At 35.4% G+C, this 22,562-nt stretch overlaps 1 protein-coding gene across 1 annotated transcript in view; it reads left to right on the forward strand.

The window, feature by feature from the left end:
* Window positions 1-4,331: 4,331 nt before the first annotated feature.
* Window positions 4,332-22,562, forward strand: part of LOC129221864 (NSFL1 cofactor p47-like) — a 42,383-nt gene continuing 24,152 nt past the window's right edge. The window contains exons 1-2 of the mRNA XM_054856219.1: window positions 4,332-4,461; window positions 20,956-21,077. Coding sequence (XP_054712194.1) covers window positions 4,354-4,461; window positions 20,956-21,077 — 230 coding nt within the window. The 5' untranslated portion in view covers window positions 4,332-4,353. The remainder of the gene's footprint in view (window positions 4,462-20,955; window positions 21,078-22,562) is intronic.

The raw sequence follows: 22,562 nt of genomic DNA on the forward strand, positions 1-22,562 counted from the left end.
TACCTACAAACATACATCCATTTATATATATATATATATATATATATATATATATATATATATATATATATATATATATATATATATATATATATATATATATATATATATATATATTTTTTTTTTTTTTTATTTTAAATTTTAATTAGCAAAGTTAATGTAACATAGTGGACATTTTGTTACTCAAATTTACTATCAGAGACAAAGAATGAGTCTTTCCTTGCTTTTTGATTGTTGAATCCACTAGGGTTAACTAAACATGGAGTTTTTACCATCTGGTCATTTCAAAAGTATTGCTAGTTTTTTTGTAAAAATATTTTTTTATTCTTTAATAACTGTAACAGAGTGGCTGGACATTTCCAAATTTGTAAACTGTAGGGACAATTGTAAATTCCCTGCATTTTCATTGAAAAAATATTTTTCTGAAAAAAAATTATTGTTTATATTGTTATAATAAAGGTGTTGCAATATAATTGGAAATTTTTTTGTTATTGCATCTGAGCAATTACTTAAATCACTTTTTAACTGTCACTGTTTTGAAGCTGGGACATCAAGATTTTGCCTTTTTGACTAACATAATTTTTTTTAAAAAAATTCCTGAATCAAAATATTAAAAACAAAAAATACCTCATGATACAAAATTGCATGAAGAATAAAGAAAAAAATGTGATTAATTCACATTAACTATCAAATTTTCTGTAAAAAATCCAAAAGTGTCGGACATGAAAGGTACCATTTTCGTCGGAATGACCCATACATAAACTAAAATTTACTGCATGTGCTAAATAATGTTTCGTTACCAGATCTTCTGCGTCAAAATAAAGCCATGTCCCCAACCGGGGAAATATCAACAACAGTAGCTGATTTTGGGGGCAGGGGGCCCGTGCCCCCCCCCCAAAAGGATGAATTGATTTCACTATTTTATTTATTACATTTTGATTGATCTTTCTTTTGCATTTTTTACGTATTTAATTAAAAAGAACACAAAACACACACGGCATATTTTGAATAAAAGCATTTTTGTTTGCAGAAGAAGTATTACTGGAGTCAGAGGCCCAGAGTTGAAGAATACATTTCACTCACTGGTTTCGAACTCAAGAGGCCGTATTATCGCTATTCGTCTTCTTTGATAGAATCAATAATTAACTTTTTTTTTCTTTTTTTAATTTTTTATATATAAATATGTAGGCGCACCTAAAAGAGTCTTTTTGATCCATGAAGCTATTTGCGAAGTATAATAGATTTCTTTTTCAGGAAAATCATTGACCTGAAGGAACCCTTAAAATAAATAAATAAATAAATAAAAATAATAAATTTAAAAAAAACCACGCACATTTAAAAATAAAGTCATTAAAACTTTGTTATGAAACATCAAAGGTGGCGGGGGGGGGGGGGGGGGAGATCAATTCAATTTTCAGTGCCCCCTCCAAAAGATTTTTCTGTATACGCCCCTGGAACAAAGCACACCAGAGGATAAGGGGCAGGGCCCCAGGTGCCTCAAGCAACGAACTTATATTTCCGTGGAATTATGTTCTGAAAATTTTGACATTCTGCTTTTTTATGATTTCAAGTTTTGGTTTCTAAATTGGAAAATAAAATAAATATTTTTCCCAAAATAGTGAGGAGCGGTTGTCCCCCCCCCCCCCGAATCACCGCCACTGATTTTAGCAAAATAGCTAACTGATTTACTGATCGAGATCGAGAAGCAATCACAAACTAGTTTTCAATTCTTAAATATGCGAGTAATATTTTCATAGAGAGATCGAAACCACCGTTAATAACCTGCATTTGACGAAGCGACTTTACTTTACTATCTTTATTTTGACTTAATGTACCTTGCGATTGACTAATCATAAGAGGAGGTTTTAAATGAACTCGCTTACAAAACAGAGAAAATGGATATAAGATTAAAATAAAGGGAATGATAAATATACTATGCTCCCCTCCACCCTTTTTCTTTGTTTTAAAGTCATTTTGATATCAATACGAATTATTAATCACTTTTACGTGCTAGGAAGGAATGAGAAAGAAAGCAATATTTTTTGATTTTGAAAACCCCTACGAGATAGTTTTTCTGACTGTGCTACTGGTTATGCCACAAAGCATGAAAAAGTAATCGAAAAATGAATCGTCTATATGCTGATGACTAAAAGAATAGTCACTTTGAATTACCGATGTGTTTAAAGTTGAATAATAAAATAATAACGTGCAAATAAACAATCGAAAAAAATTGCACAAAAAAAAAAAGAGAGAGAGAGAGAGAGAGAGAGAATGACAATTATCGTATGCGAAAACTAATTCAAAACTAATTCAAAAATTAATACAGAAATAGCTAAAAAATTAGCACAATGAAAAAAAAAAAAAAAAAAAAAGTCGGAAAGCGAAAAAGAATTTTTCATGAAAATATGCAAATATGCTCCAATGCAAAAATGAGAATCTTGAACGGTGAAAATACTCAATCGGCAACAATAGGGTCGTTTCCGAAATTAAAAAAATATTATTTTAAAGAGCATTCTTAAAGCACCATTAAAAATATGACCATTTTTTAAATAATTTGACAAATTTTAATATTTTTTTAAATAGTTTAATCGGTGAGCTTTCATTTTTTACGCTTCTGCACATGACGTCACAAATGATGAAATGCCATTCACTGCTGCCATTAGCGCAGAGCGCAGTATTTAATTTGCTTCTTTACTCACATGTACTGACAACGATATGGTTGATAGCAAGCGTAGAGCGCAATATTTAATCACTACCGTAGAGGAAAGAAATTACGTAGAGAGGTCCCACTATACTAAGAAATTGAAGCCGGAAGTTGCACCGCTGTATCCCAAGATCCTTAGCTTCTTGCTAAATATCTTGAGATATATTTTAATTCAAAACATTCCATTTCTTAATCTCAATTGATAGTTAATTTAAACTGAGATATTGTTGCAAGTTTATGAAGCACGTTTTTGAAATTGCATTAAAATATGAACTAAAACGTAGCCCAATCCGCCAGCTACTTTATTCAGTCCCTTCGTGAGGTTGGTGAAACACATTTTCGCAAAGCGACCAAGTTATCATTTCATAATCCCGCCTATCAATGCACCGCTGTATCACATAACTCCGGTTTCAATTGCCTATGAATTTTCATAACCTGGAAACGCGGTAGACAGCAAGGGGGTAAACATTCAGCCCGTCAGTGAAACGTGCTAAAGTACATCACTTCTGATGGCATAAAGACCACGCCCTGTTTGAAAAATCGAACATTTAAAAAGATTAATTAAAAATTAAGCCTTGGGAAAATGAAAGTTTTTTCTCTCTCCATGTTTTTTTTTGCTCATTCTATTAATTTCAATGATTAAAAGTATTACTTTTGACTGAAGGAAACACCCCATTGTATTAGATAAAGTTTCAAAAAGGTGTTCCGTTTGATACTGGTCGATCAAACTTTACCCAAAATTGGCTAATATTCTTTTCCGACATTGACCAAAAATGGATTCAGTATTTGCAGCACAGCACTCAGGCATTCGCCAAAACTGAACACAAGTACATGAAATACACCGCCAGCTCAGTCAATTCCAGCCGAGGCCTGCAGTTTCGTACTTATTAGCACTCATCAGCCCAGCATAGGAGTGACTGAACTGGAGGTAATAAGCAGGAAACTGCAGTAGTCGGCTGGAATTGACTGAGCTGGCGGTGTATTTCGTGTATTTCTGCCTTAGCCCTGGCTAAGGGGCAGTAACTTTACTGAACACAAGTATCTGCCATTATTGCAAAAACTCAGTATAACCCGATATTGACCAATCTTCTAAATGTTTCGTTTTTGACGTTGTTCAATATTGTTGCGGAGCTAGGGCTTTGGAACAGTTAGAGCAAATCATACATAAATAAATAGCAATCATACGCCAAACAAAAATTTTATACAAAATTATAACTCGTAGGTTGCGTTCGACGAGAACGACCACGAGCGACCGGTTAGTTAATCACGTGACAACTAATGATCACGTGCTCCAATCAACCAATCAACAGCTTAAAATGGTAACCGGTGAGGTAACCAATAGATGATAGAACGCTGCGGTTTTTAACCGGTTGCTTACCGGTAGACTGGTGAGGTTTGTCGAACGCAACCTTAGAAAATCCGAACGGGCATCTGAGCACAAATTCAAAAAGAAAATGAAAGAAACTTTTAAAAAAAATATAAGTAGTAGTTTCAGTGGTTGTCTTAGAACATATGATTTCGATCGTTTGATAGAAAACTTATAAATTTTCTTCTTTCAAAAAATTTCTTTTTAAAGTTTTCATTTTCCGCGTAATTAACTGTAGTTGTACCTACAACCGGTCAGACTGTAAAACTGCAAAATAATCGCAATGGCAGACAGCGATCGTTCTCATTTAATTGAAGAATTTTGCAAAGTTACGGGTACTGATCCAACCCGAGCACGCATGTATTTAGAAGCTGCGGGATGGAACAGTAATGTAAGTGTTAAATTTGCTTCATAACTTTTATTGGTTGAATTTTTATGAGTTTGTTAACTCTCAAATCGAAGCATTGGGATTAAAAAAAAAGACAGAACTTTTCCTAACTTATTGACTGAAACATATTGCTGCTCGGTATTTTACTCCTCAAAATTTCTCTTTTTGGGTTTTTCCTATAAATCTTGAATTTCAAGAATCTTCATTTGTTCCTTATTGCCTTTAAATCATCTGTCAAAAATCAGTGATGTGGTAGAGTGGCAATATGTGTTTCAGCAGATAATGATGATATTATATTGATTCAGTGTATGGATGAGTGAAGTATAATTCGTAACGGAGTAGTTGCATGCGTATCAGAACTACTGTGCCCATTTAATATCAGCACAGTTTTAAAACATTGTTTAACTGATGTGTTACTTTTGAAGTTAATAAATTTATCAAATAGCTAAAAAGCTCTAACAAAAAGAAAATATATACCATCGTTCCTCTCAATTGTTATAAAACGTAGCTGGAATAATGAACGTTAGGGTACAGTGTGTTGGAGGATTGGAGGCTGGTGTTCTAAACAAGATAAGCGTGTGGTTCAAAATAAGTGAGAATAGGGGACGGCGCCTTGAAACTGTTTTTTTTTTTTTTTTGTAAAATCGGGCTATATAGTTTAATTTTAACATTACTGATTAAGTGGCTTCTAAAGAACGTGGAATATGCTCAAAAATCTGAACGGATGACCAAAAAAGACTTTCAGCTTGACATTCTAAGTTCAAGTCTTATGAAATAACATGATAAAAGTCATTTGTTTAGAGTTTTTAATATTGTGGGGTAAATCAATTCATCGAGAAAAAAATATTTTTTCAATCAACCATTCAAAGAAGGTTGTTGCTCCCCCCCCCCCCCACCACCACCTCCGTACAAGTCCCTAATGTGTAGGGAGCTCGTTTAGAAGAAAACTTTATACCTGCAGTTAAATTTGATATGTAGCTTAAATTAATTTCATCACAATATTCTTTTCCTATTAAACTTTACAAACAAATAAATTTAAAAAGTTTCAGCATAAAATATCCTTTACTTATCCTTTATGCAGGGGTGGTCCCCCTAAGGACAAGAGCCCACCCCCCTCAATATTTCAGAACCTCCCATCCCCAATGCAAGAGCCCCTCCCCTCCCCCAAAATGAGAAAAATACCCTCAAAACAACCCTCTGTAAAAATTTCTATGGAAGTCTGCGCCATGACCCCCTCCCCCCCCCCCACAGGTGGGCCCTGCTTTATGGAACTGTTTTGTTCATATTCGACTGTATCGAACGACTGAAAAGTAATGTCATGTTTTTTAGACAACTTTTTGAAAAGTTTTCATTATTATTCAATGATGTAATGGTCCTCATTATCAAGAATTTTTGCCATCTAGCGTGCAAATGAGTAAAATGTTTACATCTTTGAAATTTTCAATAATGACTTAGTAGAAACCGAAAGTTTCAGTTTTTAATCATGATGTGAACATTACTTTGAACATTGTAGGAATTAACAACAGAGTAGTAGTATATCTGATAGGCACGCAATTGTTCCATAAGGAACTAGACTTCTTTCGACTAACTGAAACACATGTTGTCACCTCTGATTTTACTGAGTAACAAAAATAAAGTAGTAAAATTTGTCAATACGTGTGAGTGCTTATTTTATGTGACACAATTTTTGATTTATTTCAGCTTTCAAAAATAAAAAGAGAATTCTAATTTAAAATTGCTAATTTTTTCTTAACTTGAGCTTAAAATGTTATCCTGGTGTCTTAAATCTTAAATCTGATTTGAATCATGCATTTTGATTGAAATTGGTTTATCATTCTATACTTGTCTTTAAAAAAATAGTCATTGCCTTGAAAATAGTTTAAAATATTTTTTTTCGTATTGATTAAAATATCAGGTATTTTTTATAAAAAGTGTAACAATTAATAAAAATCAAAAACCCTTTCAGTCTTTTTTGGATCTTTTAAATTTTAGGACAAAGTATTTAACACTAAAATTACATTGTGACCCCAAGCAAACTTTTTTTGCCAACTGCTCCTCTGTATTTTCATAAAAAGCTTAATTCGTCCTTGACTTTTCCTAAATACTTGTTGTATATAATAGTAAAGCTTTCAATAAGCATATAATATAAAACATATTATTTTTTTTAACTCAAACTACCGAAGAGTGTGGGCGGGTGTCGTTCTGAACCTTTTGTGAAAGGAAGAAATGCAAATACATTTACTGATGCAAAACCTAAAAAATGCCTCATAATATAGCATTGCAAGAACTTGAAGCATTTATAAAATTTTTGTACATAAAAAATGGCATTGGTCACTAGTTTCTGAAGTGCGTATGAAACAGCGCTGATTATTATAAGGGTTTTTAAATTTTTTTAAATGCTTCATTATCAGGGTTCGCCTATATATATCAGTCGGTATAGATCACGATATATATCACAATATATATCCATTATTTATTTTGAAAATATCATGATATTTTGATATTTATTTTTTAAACTATGGTATTTTAAATGTAAAAATTATATTAATCATAGTAATATTGCTCATTTATTATTAAAAATAACCAAAAATATATACATTATATTTTTATGATGTGTTAATGCATCATTAATACAGCAAAGTAATAAAATATATATTTTTTATTTTACATTCATTTTTGCTATTTGTAATGTAACAATTTTAAATTATATTAAAAGTGCCTAATTAAATGTTAAACGTTTTTCAGAAAAATAGAAAATGTTTTATGACTGTTCACCAACTAATGCATATTTTTTTATTTCTGAATCATATAGCTGTAAAAGTAGCTATCGGAAGAAAAATGGGTAAAACAGCTAAACTCATTTCATTAAAATTGACAAAAATGTAAAATGAAATAATAGATATAAATTAGGAGAGAAAACTTAATTTTAAGTCTATATATTGTCACGACACTCGTTAAGCATTTATGAAAATGGAATCATTTAACTTTAAAAACACGTAAGGGAACTTGCATCTTTCATTCCCATTCCGGAATGTTCCCTCTATTTGGTCTTGATAAGATTAAACTCGTAACCTTCGGAAGCTCATGTAATTCACGTGCTGGGAAAGTCACGTAGAACTTTCCAATCAATTAAGGAATGTTTGGATTATATACACGTGTAACTCGCCGCACCCTACACGTAATCAAGGCGAAGTTGAAAGTTCGGGAAAGATTGAGGTGACAAGGGTCGCTTTTCTGGGAATAAAACTCCACGTATTCAAATTAGAAGAGAGATTCCATTCCACTTTTTCCGAGAGAGTTAGGTGAGGAGGCTGAACTACGCTGGAGAAATGCAGCGGCTTGAAAATATGGGTGAGTAAATCTCCATCAGCTATTCCCCCTTAACTTTAAACTTTAAATTGAATTGTGAGACCAACATATGCACACTCATGTCCTGCCCTATTTGTCCAAATAAAGTATTTATTTAAAACTATACGATCGGCCTATTTCCTTGCTAGTTCAAAAAACACTAAACCGCAAGAGATGGGGCGGCGTGACAACTTGGTGCCGTGTCCGACAATTTGCCCCATAAGGGACAACTTGGTTCCGAACCAACAAACAAATTAATAACTTGATTGTCAATTAATCCTGTAACGGACACTTTCTGCCGTTATGAACAAATGTGCATGTGGTGTTTTCACTTTTCAATATAATTTTGAACAGTTAGACAATTTGAAAAATTGCTATGGGTCACCTAAAATCTTTTGAGTTTCTCTTATGGTTTTCTTTTGTTATTTGTGTATGTGTTAAAAGTGTGTTTAGATCGTTCTGAAATGCATATTTATTTCCCCTCGCACGAGTTTTTTTAGTGAGTTTTCGGTACTTTTCCTTCTTAAATTGTGAATTTCAATTATGCCAGACACGCCAGAACAGAACCAGGTTCCCGGAATGGAACAAAACCCTATTCTACCTAATCCAAATAAGATAGCCGGATATCAAAATTTAGTAACTATTTTTGACGGAGAAATTTTTACTAATGTGGAGTATTTTGTCAAAAACTTAGAGGATATTGGGAAAATTGCACGATGGAATGATTCTGAACTTATCGCAGTTTTGAAAAGTAAATTAAAGGGTCCAGCTTTACAGTTTTTCATGAACGATCCAGAATTAATTAATGAGGAGCTATTTTCAAACATTAAAGAGAAGTTTATTAAATTTTTCGAAAATAGAACGACCTTAAGTCATAGGCAGCAACAGTTCTCCAACTGTCGCCAAAATCCCGGCGAGTCGGTGCGAAAATTTTCTTCGAGGGTCTCAAACTTAACGGTGAATTATTTTGGCCTTCAAAATTCTAGCAAAGAAGACGCAGGACCAATTGTAAATCAGACAAAACTAGCAAAATTTCTAGAGGGATTACAAACCCCTCTTAAACGGTTGGCGCTCAACAGAAATCCATCCACATTTGAGGAAGCAGTTGAAAATGCTCTCTTGGATGAAATAAATATGCAGTTCACTGATGATACCGGAAACTGTAATAATTGTGCAATAGAACCCCAAAGTGCAATCCAAAATAAGCTAACAGAAATCCTTGATAAGCAAGCAGAAATTTCAAATCATATGATTAGTACACTAACAAACCACATACAAAAAATGAGCATACAGGAGCAATCGCCTCCTCCCCGTTACCCAAGCCCGCGTAACCATCAGAGAAATTATCTGAGACATCAGTCATGCATTCACTGCGGCCGCGATAACCACCCATCGCGTTCTTGCTGGTTTCAGCCTAATCAAACATACTCAAATAATTATCGCTACAATCGCTCGCGAGTAAGGGGAGCTAATCGAGGTGCACGAAACATTGCAAACAGATCTTATGAAAACTCGCATCAGCCGTTTGAGTTGGACAGGGAAAATTTCAGCCCTTCTTATCAAGCTAGGTCATTCACCCGTGGTGCAGATAGGGGAAATGCGAGAAACACAGTCTCCGGGGATAGTAATCTTTTAAACTACCCAAGGAACCGATAAATCCCCGCCGGCTTCCTGAAACTTCTAGGGGTTGTTTTATTTCAGCGGACTATGAAACAAGCAGTTCTAATTTACCTGTCATTGCTCTGAAGGTAGCGAATACTGAGTTTTGGGCGCTTTTAGATTCGGGGGCAAGCAAATCCATTTTGAGTAGCAAAGCATTTCATTTATTGTCGCCAAATTGTGTAAAAACTGCACCTACTAGTCCTAATATCAAAATTCGAACTTTAAATGGGCATGAAATTAAAATTAGGTCCTCTGCGTTAGTTTCAGTTTCTATAAGTAACAACACCTTTCGTCATGAATTTTTAATAACTCAGAATAATTTTTGCTTTGACTATGATTTTATTCTTGGGTTTGATTTTCTCACTGCATTTCAATGCAAAATTAATTTCCATGAAAAGGTTGTTTCTTTTAAAGGGGGTGAAACTGAGATATACAAATATGCTAGTCAAACCGTTAATGTGCTCTTTAAGGATACTTATGCTAAGCTATCGAACAAACTCAAGCTTGAACCATTTCAATCGACGGTAGCAAAAGTTAAATTAAACAATGAAATTCCTATTGGCACTGATATAATGTTAACACCCTTAATCACTCGTCACGATATTGAAATTCATCATGCAATTTCTACCGTCACTTCCGATGGTACGGTACCGTTGCTAATAAATAACTTGTCCCACAAAACCCTTCATTTGAATAAGGGAATGAAAATTGCTCAAATTGAACCGGAAATCGATGTTCAGACGGAGGAAAATATTACGGACAAGCGAAGAAGGGAACTAAAAATAGAGGATTTTGATTTAACTAATGTTCCTTTAGAGGTGAAAAAAAAACTAACTGACTTGATATTCGAATACGCGGATATTTTTAGTACTTCACTGAAGACAATCGGCAAATGTACGCTGGAGGCTCCGCCTATAGAAATAACTGATCCCACTCCAATACAATGCCGACCATTCCCAGTTCCAGTCGCTTTACGTGATACTTTGAAAAAACAAATTAAAGAGTTAGAAGACGCGAAAATATTGGAGAAATCAAAAAGTAGATTTTCGTTTCCACTAATTTTAGTTAAGAAAAAAGAGCAAGGCGAGTATCGTTTAGTCATTGACTACCGGAAACTAAACCAAATTACGGTTTCCTCCACATATAGATTGCCTTTAATATCGGATATTCTCAATTCTCTTCGCGGAGCAAACTTTTACAGTACATTAGACGCTAATTCATCCTTTCACCAAATTAAATTGCGTGATGAAGATAAGCATCTAACAGCATTCTCGAGTCCGTATGGAAACTTTCAGTATAAATATCTTTCATTTGGAATGAAAAATTCTCCTCAAATTTGGCAAGAGATAGCAGATAAGGTGCTAAATGGTTTACAAGAGGAAAACATTTCAGTCTACATTGATGATATCATAGTACCCGCTAGTACAATTTCAGATTCTTTGCGAAAACTAGAGTTGGTCTTTGAACGTTTCCGTCAATACGGTCTTACCCTAAATCCAAAGAAATGCAAATTTCTTCAACCTAGCATACGATATCTAGGCCATGTAGTTGATAAGGACATCATAAAACCTCTCCCCCAAAATATCGAATCGATTAAGCATTTTCCAATACCAAATACAGTACGAAAACTGCGACGCTTTCTTGGATTAGCGAATTACTATCGTGATTTTATTCCGGGATTTTCTGAAATCGTTGTTCCTTTAACGGATCTCACGAAATCAACACGGAAGTTTAAATGGACTTTTGAGGCACAAATCGCGTTTGACAAAATTAGAGAAAAACTCTTATCGGATGTTATGTTGGCACACCCCAATTTTGACGCCTTATTTTACTTAAACACCGATGCTTCGGCTACAGCCGTCGGCGCGTCTTTACTGCAAAAAGATGACAAAGGTATATTGCGACCGATTAGTTACTTCTCGCATAAACTTAAACCTCACGAGAAAAAATGGCCCGCTATACAACTCGAAGCTTACGCAATTCTACTCGCTATTCGACATTATAAAATGTATCTGTTTGGAAGGAAATTTAAAATTATTTCCGATTGTAAATCTTTGAATTATCTAGTTAAGTTGGAGTCGCCGGCAAATCGTCTTTCTCGTTGGCTTCTTGAATTGTCGAATTATGATTTTGACTTTGAGTATATTAAGGGATCCGAGAATTTCTTGGGAGACCTTCTCTCAAGGGATATCACAGAATCAATTAATGTAGTTAAAGTTGATGTACCAGATTTGGAAACAATTAAACAGGAGCAGAGGAATGACCCCTCCTTAAGAAATATAATTGATTACTTAGAAGATAAAACATCTGATTGTAAGGTCCAAACTGATAATTATTTTATGGATGATGGAATTCTAAAACATTTATCACCTCGGAGTAAACACGCAGTTCGCGATGACCTTCTTGAACAAATAGTTATTCCAAAAAAACTCATTCCGTACATTTTGGAAGGTTCTGAAACAGTGCATTTCGCATTTTCAAAAAATTATCGTTCGTTAAAAGAAAAGTATTTTTGGAAAAACATGTTCCGTGACATAAAGAATTTTTCTACAAGCTGCAAGTTATGCATTGAACGAAAAGGTTTTAGGCTAACAAAGTCACCTCTACAAAATTTCACGATTCCATCACAACCGATGGCTCGTATAAGTTGCGATATTCTTGGTCCGCTTCCGCTGTCCGAGCAAGGAAACAAATATGTACTTACGGTAATTGATCATTTTTCTAAGTACTCTGTCCTTTTTGCCCTCAAAGATATTAGAGCTGAAACTATAGCTCCAAAACTTATGGAGGTTATTGTTACTTTTGGTGTACCACAAGCTATATTATCCGATCTTGGGTCAAATTTCCAAAGTAAATTATTTTCAGAATTAGCAAAAAAATTGCAAATTAATAAACTTAAAACGACGCCATTTCACCCGCAAACTAATGGCCAGAGTGAATCTATCAACTTGCCCCTGAAAGCAAGCTTAACATGTCTCGCAGACAAAGTTAGCAACTGGGATACATATCTGAGTTACTACAATTTCATCTATAACAACTCATACCACGATACGACCCACGAGAAACCGTCATTTTTGATGTTCAATCGCGACATTAACCTGCCTTTCCACCAACTAGAGCAGTCACCAAACATGCATTATTTTCCTTGCGATAATTACATTCAAGAAAATCTAGCGAAAATGCGATACGTATATCGTAATGTGTATAAAAACTTGGAAGATTACGCGGAAAAACAAGCTCAGGTTCGAAGTCGCATTGCAGTATCTAAATCCTTTGTGCCAGGTCAAAATGTATATTTACATACCCCAGCAGCAACCCAGAAAACCGGTCGGGCGTTAGCAAAAAAATTTACAGGTCCTTACAGAGTGGTTGAAAAACATTCCGATTTAAATTACTCCATTCTGGATCCTAAGAAACCCTATGCGAAGCCAACTCGTGTTCACGTCGATCGCATGTTTGCTTTCGTCGAAAGAAGGCAAGACCTTCAATTACCAATAGAAAAAGACAAATCATTACAAACTACCCACTCCCAATCGCAAAGTTCGCCCGGAAATCCGAATCGAGAAGCGCATCATCCTACTTTCTATTCTGAAACCGAAAGCGATACTGAAGATTGCGTCTTGTTTACTTATCCTCAGCCTACCATCCAACCGCACCCTGTGCAACCCGCCGCAACCCAAAGCGATAACAGCCCAATTCCGCAAAAACTTACTTCTCCCGATAGTGGAACAGGAGAATCAAGCACTTCGGAGACCGCCCGGATAGAAAAGAGTGAAATCGTCGATAATTCAACAAGTTTGAATTCGGAAACAGAACCCCGTTATCCACTGCGCTCCCGTTTAAACAGAAACGTCGCGAATCAAACAACCAGCGCTCCTAATGCATCCATTTCAAATAGAATACTTAATTGGGCAATGAATACGTCCCCAAACTCTGATAAGGGGTTGATAGATAAAGTGGCAGATGCTCTGTCTAATTCTTTAGCTGCGAATCTTGGAAACAATACTGATCAACAAATTAATAATATTGTATACAAACCGCAGAAAACTCGAATTTTCGTAAATAGCAGTTTGTCTGTTTAATTCACTACCCATTGCTCAAATATTACAGATTTTCTGTACATCGTATCATCATTTCACTAGTAGCAGTTTAGTTTACTTTCTTTTGTGTGTATTTTTTTTTTCTCTCTCTCTCCCGTCTTATCTCGTACCGAGCAAGGTGAGTCGACCGCCTTGTACTGTACGTTATCCAGCCTGAGCTTTAATTCTGGTGGGTCGCGCGGGCGCGCTTATCTCTTCTTTGGCACAGTTCTTGATAACACATAGTAAAGAGAGAGAGGGAGGAAAAAACTTTTTTTTTTCATGAACTAATCAAAACAGTTTCTCGACTAAACTAAACCTGAGAAAAAAAAAATAGAGAATGAATTTTGTTGGTGTTTTTTTTTATATTGAAAAAAAAAAAAAAATGAGTAGCTAAATTAATGAGAGAAGGAAAAAAAAAAAAGCCTTAAGAGATCTCAATGGATGAGCCTCACTTACAGCAATGCTTTTTGAATGATAATGAGATAGCTTTTCGGCCAAGATGCGCCATTCTTTCCAAATCGCGGGGCAAACTAGGAAGTTGCGCTTGGCGCTTATTAGCGTCGATACACATATAGAAATATATATATGTATATTAACAGTTTTTTTTATAAGCATCTTAGTTTGCAAAAATGAATTATGAGGAAAATTAATATCTCAGAAGAGAAAAAAAAAAACTTATGTCCTTCTTTTTTTCGATGGAGACACTCCCCGTATCTTTCTTTCCGCAGCATTCCTACTACTATGGATTCTAGTCCTCACCGTCGCCGATGCCGTTCGCATTTGCAGCAGGCCCCCTGGACAAGCAGCCCTGGTCTGCAGAAATGCCACGTCCGCAGAACTAGCAGATATCGATCTGCCTCAAGATGCATGCACTGCTCACCGCTGCAGAAGGTGCACCGTGGTCAAAAGAACATTACTGTACACCGAGGGGAGCCTCAGCCAGCCGTCACAGTTTTTCGACCGGCCCACGGAAACAAAGGGCAACTTAACAGTTTTCAGATGCGCCGCCACATCGGAAGGGAACGATGAAACCTGTGATTGTGCTACAAACTGCACCGGCACAACAGAATTCTGCGCAGTTTATCCGGCATGTGACGCATCTGCGTCATGTAAATGCAAAATCGAAACAGTTAACTACGCATTTTCCCACCTATCTCCTAAACGGTACCAAGAAAATCCGATCCTTGTAACTTTTGACTCATGCCTTTTCCAAAAGCCCACTTTTTCGCCCAGACACCTATTAGAATTTGAAAGTGCAACATTTAGTAATCACAACCTATCCATACATTACAATGATCCCATTGTCACGGTTCCAGGACCTGGGAAACTACTTGTCCGTATTTCAGGAAATGAACTGATAGTTAATATTAAGGATGACTTTAATATAATCCTACCACCTGAGTTTGTTTCCTATAAAACTAAGCTAACAATAATTTTTATTTCCGAAACCGGAAAAGCAGTAAGCGGAGAAGTCCTGCTCGAGGGCAAAACCATTTGCCGCTCTACGAACTGTTTTTTTTGTAGAGAATTCTTTTTTCAAGTACAGTGCTGGCCATCATATCTAGCATACACCCTGTACATTGGGCTGCTATTTTTAGGTCTTGTAGCCTTACTCCTGTTACGATATGCCATCCGAGGACTTGTATCTCTTTTAAAACTTTTTGCTGCAATTTTTATTTTTATATTCAAATTCATTAGGGCGATTTTTAGAATTTGCCTATTATGTGGTGCTCTTATTGGCTCAAAATTTCACGAACACTTTCATACCTTATATGCACATTTGGAGGAGCACGCCCCCGCAGCGAGACCTAACGTCTCTTTACTCGTCATCTTTTCTTTACTCGCCGTGGTTACTGCAGACTGCACCAGTCATTCGATTGTAGTTTCCAACATCGAAAACTGCAAATCCTTGAATGACCAACAACTATGCAAACTCTCTACTACAGCAGCTGTGACATTAAAATCCCTCAATTACGAAACGTGCCTTTGGTTTCAAGATAAACAAAAAAAAAACTTATTCAGTTTAAAAATAAAACTGATATCGGCACAGTGCTCCTTTTCATCCAAGAGGGAATATTTTACATTTCCTGTCCAGGCACGAACAATTTCGCAATTAGCTTGTCCCCAAAATTATTACTGTGCATGGGGCGAACACTGTAAAGCAGGGAAAGATTTTGCCGCCTTAACAGAGGAAAGTCTTAGCTACCCTGGAGCTAACTTTTGCCATCCTTCCAGTGTTGGCAGCGGCTGTACCATTATCTCTCGAATGGGATGTCTTTTTTACCGCGTGTACTACATCCCGGACCTCCTTCATTCCTACGAGGTCCGTACCATTTCGGGACACCGCTGTTCTTACACGATTTCGGTGGAGCGATCGTTCAACAATTCAGTCGAATTATTGACTCTGCGTTCAACCGCCCACACGTCAGATGGCATTCACATGGAAGTCCAAGGAGCCTTACACCAACCTCAACTGCACCTGAGTGAGTCTCTAGTACTTAGAGTAGGAGACACATCCGAAGCCTACCTAGTGCCAACAAGCCCACGAAATATGCCTATAGCAGGTTTGATAGGACAAGTGCAGGCAAACGTCAGTTATTCTACTGATTTCCTCACGGCTCCATCGCTCACAGAGTGCGACTTCTTTGAAACAACTCTACGTTGCCGCAATAAACCTGATTACCTGCAGGTTCTCTACACTACAAAGGATAGGGCCTTGCCAATTGCTCGCTCTATGCATCTCCTTTCAATGCAGAAAGGACAATTAACGTCCAATTTATTATCAACCGCACCCGTAATTGTGCACTTGCATTTCACGGACTACAAAATTCTCCTGCAGACTTCAGATGTGTGTCCAAAATTGTCAGACGACAAAGTAAACACAAAAGGTTGCTATCAGTGTAACATTTTAAGTGAACTGTCCATTACCGCCCACTCAACGTGCCAGAAAGGAACGGTCACTGTAGAATTTCAAATTCTTACTCTTTTTACACAGACTTTAATTTTGGAAACTGAGCCAAAGGAATTCATTATAAAGTTTCAAGCCATGGTTCAATGTTATGACGAAAAAATTTGTCTCGTATCTCATAACATGAAAACCTGTAAACTGGTTTCTTTTTGTCTTAACGAACCAAGCATTGAACTAATTAAATTTAATACCTCTTATACAACTTCAATTCTTCATGAGGATTCCTTGGGCTCAGGATTTTTTAATTTGTTTACCATGCCGACTTTAAATGGCATTTTTTTTTCAATGAAAATGCTTGGAGCATTTCTTTTAATCATTTGTCTTAGTATAACTGTGTTCTCAACTTGTTTAACGTGTTGCCGTAAATAGTGCTACTATATTATATTTATTTATTTTTAATTTTATTTATTTATTTATTTTTTTTTCTTCACTTTTTTTTTCTCTCTCTCATAAAACTTTTTTTTTCCTTTATTGGAACTTTCGGAATTTGAGAAAAGGGAAAAAAAAGCAATATATTCTTGCATTTAATGAACTTACTTTTATGCATGATGTTCTGGGAACAAGAACGTGGATATTGTCCATTTTAAAGAGAAGAGAAGGGGAAGAGAAAAAAAAAAAAAAAAACTCCCATTTCCTTTATTTTATTTATTTTTTTTGCTCTCTTTTTCCCGCAGTGTTTTTTCTGTGAAGTATTGAATTCAAATACAATTTATTTTTTTTTTCATTGATAGTTAATACTTCTTTTGTTTATATAGATACATATTTTATTTTATTCATTATTATTATTACTATTTTTTTTTTTTAACCTTTCCCTTGGATGGAATTTGTTTGTGTGTTTTATAATTATACAAGTTTTATTTATGTCATTATGTGCATTTTATCTTTTCACTATTCATTACAATTGTTTCACCCATTCTGATGTACATAGCTGATGGAGTTCCGCCACCTTTTTTTGTTTTACCTTGTGTCAACGATTGTTTTTTTTTTTACCTTTTTTTTTTCCATGGTTATTGCGGAGATGTCACGACACTCGTTAAGCATTTATGAAAATGGAATCATTTAACTTTAAAAACACGTAAGGGAACTTGCATCTTTCATTCCCATTCCGGAATGTTCCCTCTATTTGGTCTTGATAAGATTAAACTCGTAACCTTCGGAAGCTCATGTAATTCACGTGCTGGGAAAGTCACGTAGAACTTTCCAATCAATTAAGGAATGTTTGGATTATATACACGTGTAACTCGCCGCACCCTACACGTAATCAAGGCGAAGTTGAAAGTTCGGGAAAGATTGAGGTGACAAGGGTCGCTTTTCTGGGAATAAAACTCCACGTATTCAAATTAGAAGAGAGATTCCATTCCACTTTTTCCGAGAGAGTTAGGTGAGGAGGCTGAACTACGCTGGAGAAATGCAGCGGCTTGAAAATATGGGTGAGTAAATCTCCATCAGCTATTCCCCCTTAACTTTAAACTTTAAATTGAATTGTGAGACCAACATATGCACACTCATGTCCTGCCCTATTTGTCCAAATAAAGTATTTATTTAAAACTATACGATCGGCCTATTTCCTTGCTAGTTCAAAAAACACTAAACCGCAAGAGATGGGGCGGCGTGACAATATTATAATAACAATGTAAGAAAAATAAAGAGTGATTTGAGGATACATTTACTATTTTGAAGACTTTAGTTTGTGCTGATTGAAAACATTGAACAGTCTCCCTTAACGGACACTCCCCATTTGCGGACAGTTTCTGAATCCCCCTCGAGATGAGCGTATAATGTATTTCACTCCTTGTTAGCGGACAGTAAATCAGCCGACTTTTGTTTTATTTTTCTGTGTCTGGTAAGCTTTTGCTCAGCACTGCTTTTGTGGCAAGCATTTTTTCTAGTCCTTTACGATGTTCTGGGGCTAACCGGTACCGATAAAACCACTTTTTCTCGGAAAACAGAAGCCATTCAAGTCGGAATTTTTTAGTCAAAGCTTATGAAAGTTTTGTTTTCATTTCATGCACGAAATTCCAGCAAAAAGCAAAAGAAAAAAATTTATTTCTTTACGCCATTAAAAAGGGGATACATTTGCATTTTAAGACTTCAATTCGGAAAAATTACCGTTGCAGGGTCCCTCAAGGGAGGGGCAATCGCCCCTATCGCCCCTCCCTTGTATCCGTCCTTGCCTGCATGACATCAAAATGTAATGAAATGTCGCTCAATTTATTATTATTATTTATTTACGTAATATCTTTTGCAGAATTTTCCTCCAAATCTAGTTCAAGTGTTCATGCTTATTCTGCATCTCATATACATATATATACTAAGAATCATTAACATAATCTGCATTTTAAACAACAATTAAAACAATTCAACCTAAATTGAATCAAGCTTCACTACTCAGTTCAACAGGCGCCACAGGCAGCACTTTGACACTGGTAGACACAGGGTTCATACTCACTTCGAATAAAAAAATTCCATGACTTTTCCAAGACTTTTTCATGACTTCATAAAAATTTTCATGACCTTGTTATACAAAGAGAATAGTACTATTTAATGTCAAACTTGACAATTATTTCAATGTATTGCCTGACTTAATTCTTTATTTTCTAAAGCCTTCAACAAATTAAGATAAACTCTGAAACATTTAATGCTTTTTTTTTTACGAGTGGTTGAAATAAACTCAGATGCAATTGAATTACACTTTTTGAGTTGGTGTGGTAAAATCAAAAACATGCAAGGCCACTGCTACACAATATAACAAACAAGAAGTGCTGAAAATAATGGTGAATTCAAAATTAGTGATGTCCCAGCAGTAAAATCTCATTACAAAAAAAGGCGGGCCGCTATTACAGAAGTGGATGCAATAGGATTCTTAAACTCAAATTTGTTTTTGTGATCGTTAAATTTTCAAGTATTAATAGCTTTTACTAGCAATACTTTGATGTCCCTCAAGATTTCTAATGCCTTTTTTAGCTACTGTTACTTTATTACTGTCCAAGACATTTTTCCATGACTTTAAATCAATTTCCATGACTTTTCCAGATCTGAAATTGGTTAATCTTTTTTCCATGACCCATACAAACCCTGTAGACAATAGATTTAATAGCAAATAAAATTTGATAGCAATATAAAATTTGAACAAAACAGAACGTAAAATTGAATCAAAATCCCGAAACACCCTGGCATCTCATCAGGGGGCTACTCCCCGAGTGTGGGGGAAAACCATGAGATGTTTCGTGAATGCTGCAAGCAAAATGCCTAAAAAACAGCACTAGTACCCCGACACCTCACAAGTCAAGCAAAGGGGATACTGGAAGTCAAAAATATAAGCATGACAGAAATTAAATAATTTAAACATTTCCAAACCAAAAATACAAGCATCACAGTTATTAATTAGAACAAATTCAAATAACAAGAAAAGGCAAATGAACTCAATTGCAAGAGGAAAAACCTGGGAAGAACATAAACATGGAACAAACAAAATGACCTACTTCTCTTTCATAAGCTTGTAGGCTAAATGAGATTTTCGTTGAGATGGACTGGATATTTACATATCCAGTTTATCTCAACGAAAATCAATGAATAGTTCAGTTTTTTTGACAAGATTTCATTAAGCCTTTCATTAAAAAAAATTAATACATAAATTTTTATATTTTTAATTTTTCATTTTACGGTTTATGTTTAAAAAAAAATCATCACCTTTGAGACCACCGAATTTTTTTTTTTGCAAAATGCGCAATTACTAGGGGATTTATTCTGCCTTCGTATAAATATCTAAAAAGATATTTACCTTCTCACCCTACATGACTAATTGAATGTGTTAAAAATAGTTTGAATAAATTTTCATCATGAAGTACGGGCAAGCAAATGCAAATAAGCAAGGCAACAAAAAACTATTTTGATTTTTTTTCTTTGCTTATTAATGTGAAAACTGTTTCTATATTTGCCACGCTATCATTTAAACAGCAATAAAATAAATAAGATCATAGTGTCTTAATAACTTCTCAGTTTATTCTTCCAAACATCCCCCATGCTTCTTTTTTTTCCCCATTTTGGATATGACTAACCTAGATTGTGATTTTAAAATCCTGAAGTTTAATTGAATTGCTTATTCTTCTCCAATTATGACATTGTAAAGAAAGATTCTTTGGTTCACGATATGTTTCTTTTATAATTTCATCAAGTCTTTCAATAAAAAATATTATAAACTGTGTAATACATATGTATGTATCAGTTTTACCAATTATTTCATATTTAGATTTTTAAAAAACAATTTCCCATTCACTTTCTGCATTTTTTTGTAAAATACCCAGTTTTTGGGTATTTACCCGGGCTTTGGGTAAATACCCAAAAAATATTTACCTACCCACTGGGTATTTACCCGATCCACATCACTAATTCTAATTGAAAGTTTGAGACTAATTTCAAGTAATTTTACATTCACAGCTTGCCATGGGTAATTTCTTTGAAGATTCGGAAGACGACAGTGAACCACCTGTTAACACACTCTCTCCTCCTAGACCTACCAGTCCAAAACCAAAAGTGCCTTCCTCTTCTGCTTCTTCCAAGTAATTACGTTATTTTTCAGCATCTTAATTTTAAACTTTGCATTGGTTAAATTTTCTTGGTAATTTGATGCTTTTGCTATGCTAGTTTGACTGCATATTTTTCAGCATTAAAAATGAAGAAACAAGATGTCTGTTATTCTGTCGACTATTTTGAACAAAACAAGACAGCCCCCGAATGAAAATTAAAATCATATAATCTGAGATTATATTGGCTAGATTATCTCGCCAAAATTATTAATCCGAAAGTTTTTGAAAGGAAATAGACGCCTTCAGTTTTTTTTTTTGGCAGTCTATCTCGATGGCTCTCAAAATTTTCATTACTGAGGCAGGCCCGTCATTTCAAGAGTTCAACTGCTCTCCTCCCCTGACTTTGAGAGTTTAATGTATTTACATGTAAGTGGACATGGTTTTTGCTGTTTTTTAGAAAATTTACATCGAGTCTGTGGCATTCCGAGTATAAAATAGCAAGGTAAAATAAAACAATTTATTAAAACATTCTCAATTCTAAAACAACACCAATAAAAAAGTTTAAAATAAAGCTTGTAAAATCTAAACATGGCCCACACCTTCACAAGCACACAGCAGTTGATAGTCATCACATCTCAGACATTTTCTTCCCGTGTTTTAACTTGGGTTTGCCATTTTTCTTCGTCACCAACTGGCGGTAGAATGGTAACAGTTCGCTGAACTTGGTTTCTCCTTGCAACGTCCGGCGGTGGGACGCTGCATACTCCCCTCACAGTTCCATCGAATATGTCGTATCTAGCCTTTTGCCAAAATGTCCTTCCAAGGCGTGTAATCACTACATTAGATGCAGATTGTTTGGCCCTTTTCTTAAACATATGTAATCAGTCTGTAGACAAGAAAGCTGGTTTCAACCTGTCGATGGATATTGTCTGTTTTTGTCCTTTAACTTTCCAGATCAAAATTTTTTTCTTTTTTCGATATCACTCTATAAGGTCCGTCGTACTGTGCTTGTCCGTGGCACCTAGTTGGGATAGGTTGCATGTTTTCAAAATGTGCCTTGAGTTCCTCCACCAGCTCCTTTGGGGTGCCATCACTATCTTTACGAAGAACTCTCCTGGCAGTCGGAGTGTCCTCCCATATACAGTAGCCCCTCGTTATATCGCGTCTCGTTATATCGCTCATTCGGATATATCGCTCTTTTCTTCTGTCTCCCGAAATATTAAAGCCTTGAAATAAAAAAAAAACTTTTCTTTACGTTTGAAACCATTTGTGAAAACATATGATATTGCGCAGAGAAGGTCTCTTTCTTCTCTATTTTGCCAATGAACAAAAGGAAGCATTTCTTCTGAATTCGCTGGAAAAGCAGCAGCAATTCCTGGCATCCAAATGTACATACCCGCACAGTATATTTCAGTTTAAGATGGTCTGCAAACTACTTGACATCTTCTTTTGTATTGATACATTGCCTTTACAAGGAGTGAGAGACATCAAGCGTCATAGTAGCCCATGTAGAAGAGA

Source organism: Uloborus diversus, chromosome 5, assembly GCF_026930045.1.
Source record: "Uloborus diversus isolate 005 chromosome 5, Udiv.v.3.1, whole genome shotgun sequence".
NCBI lineage: Eukaryota > Metazoa > Arthropoda > Arachnida > Araneae > Uloboridae > Uloborus > Uloborus diversus.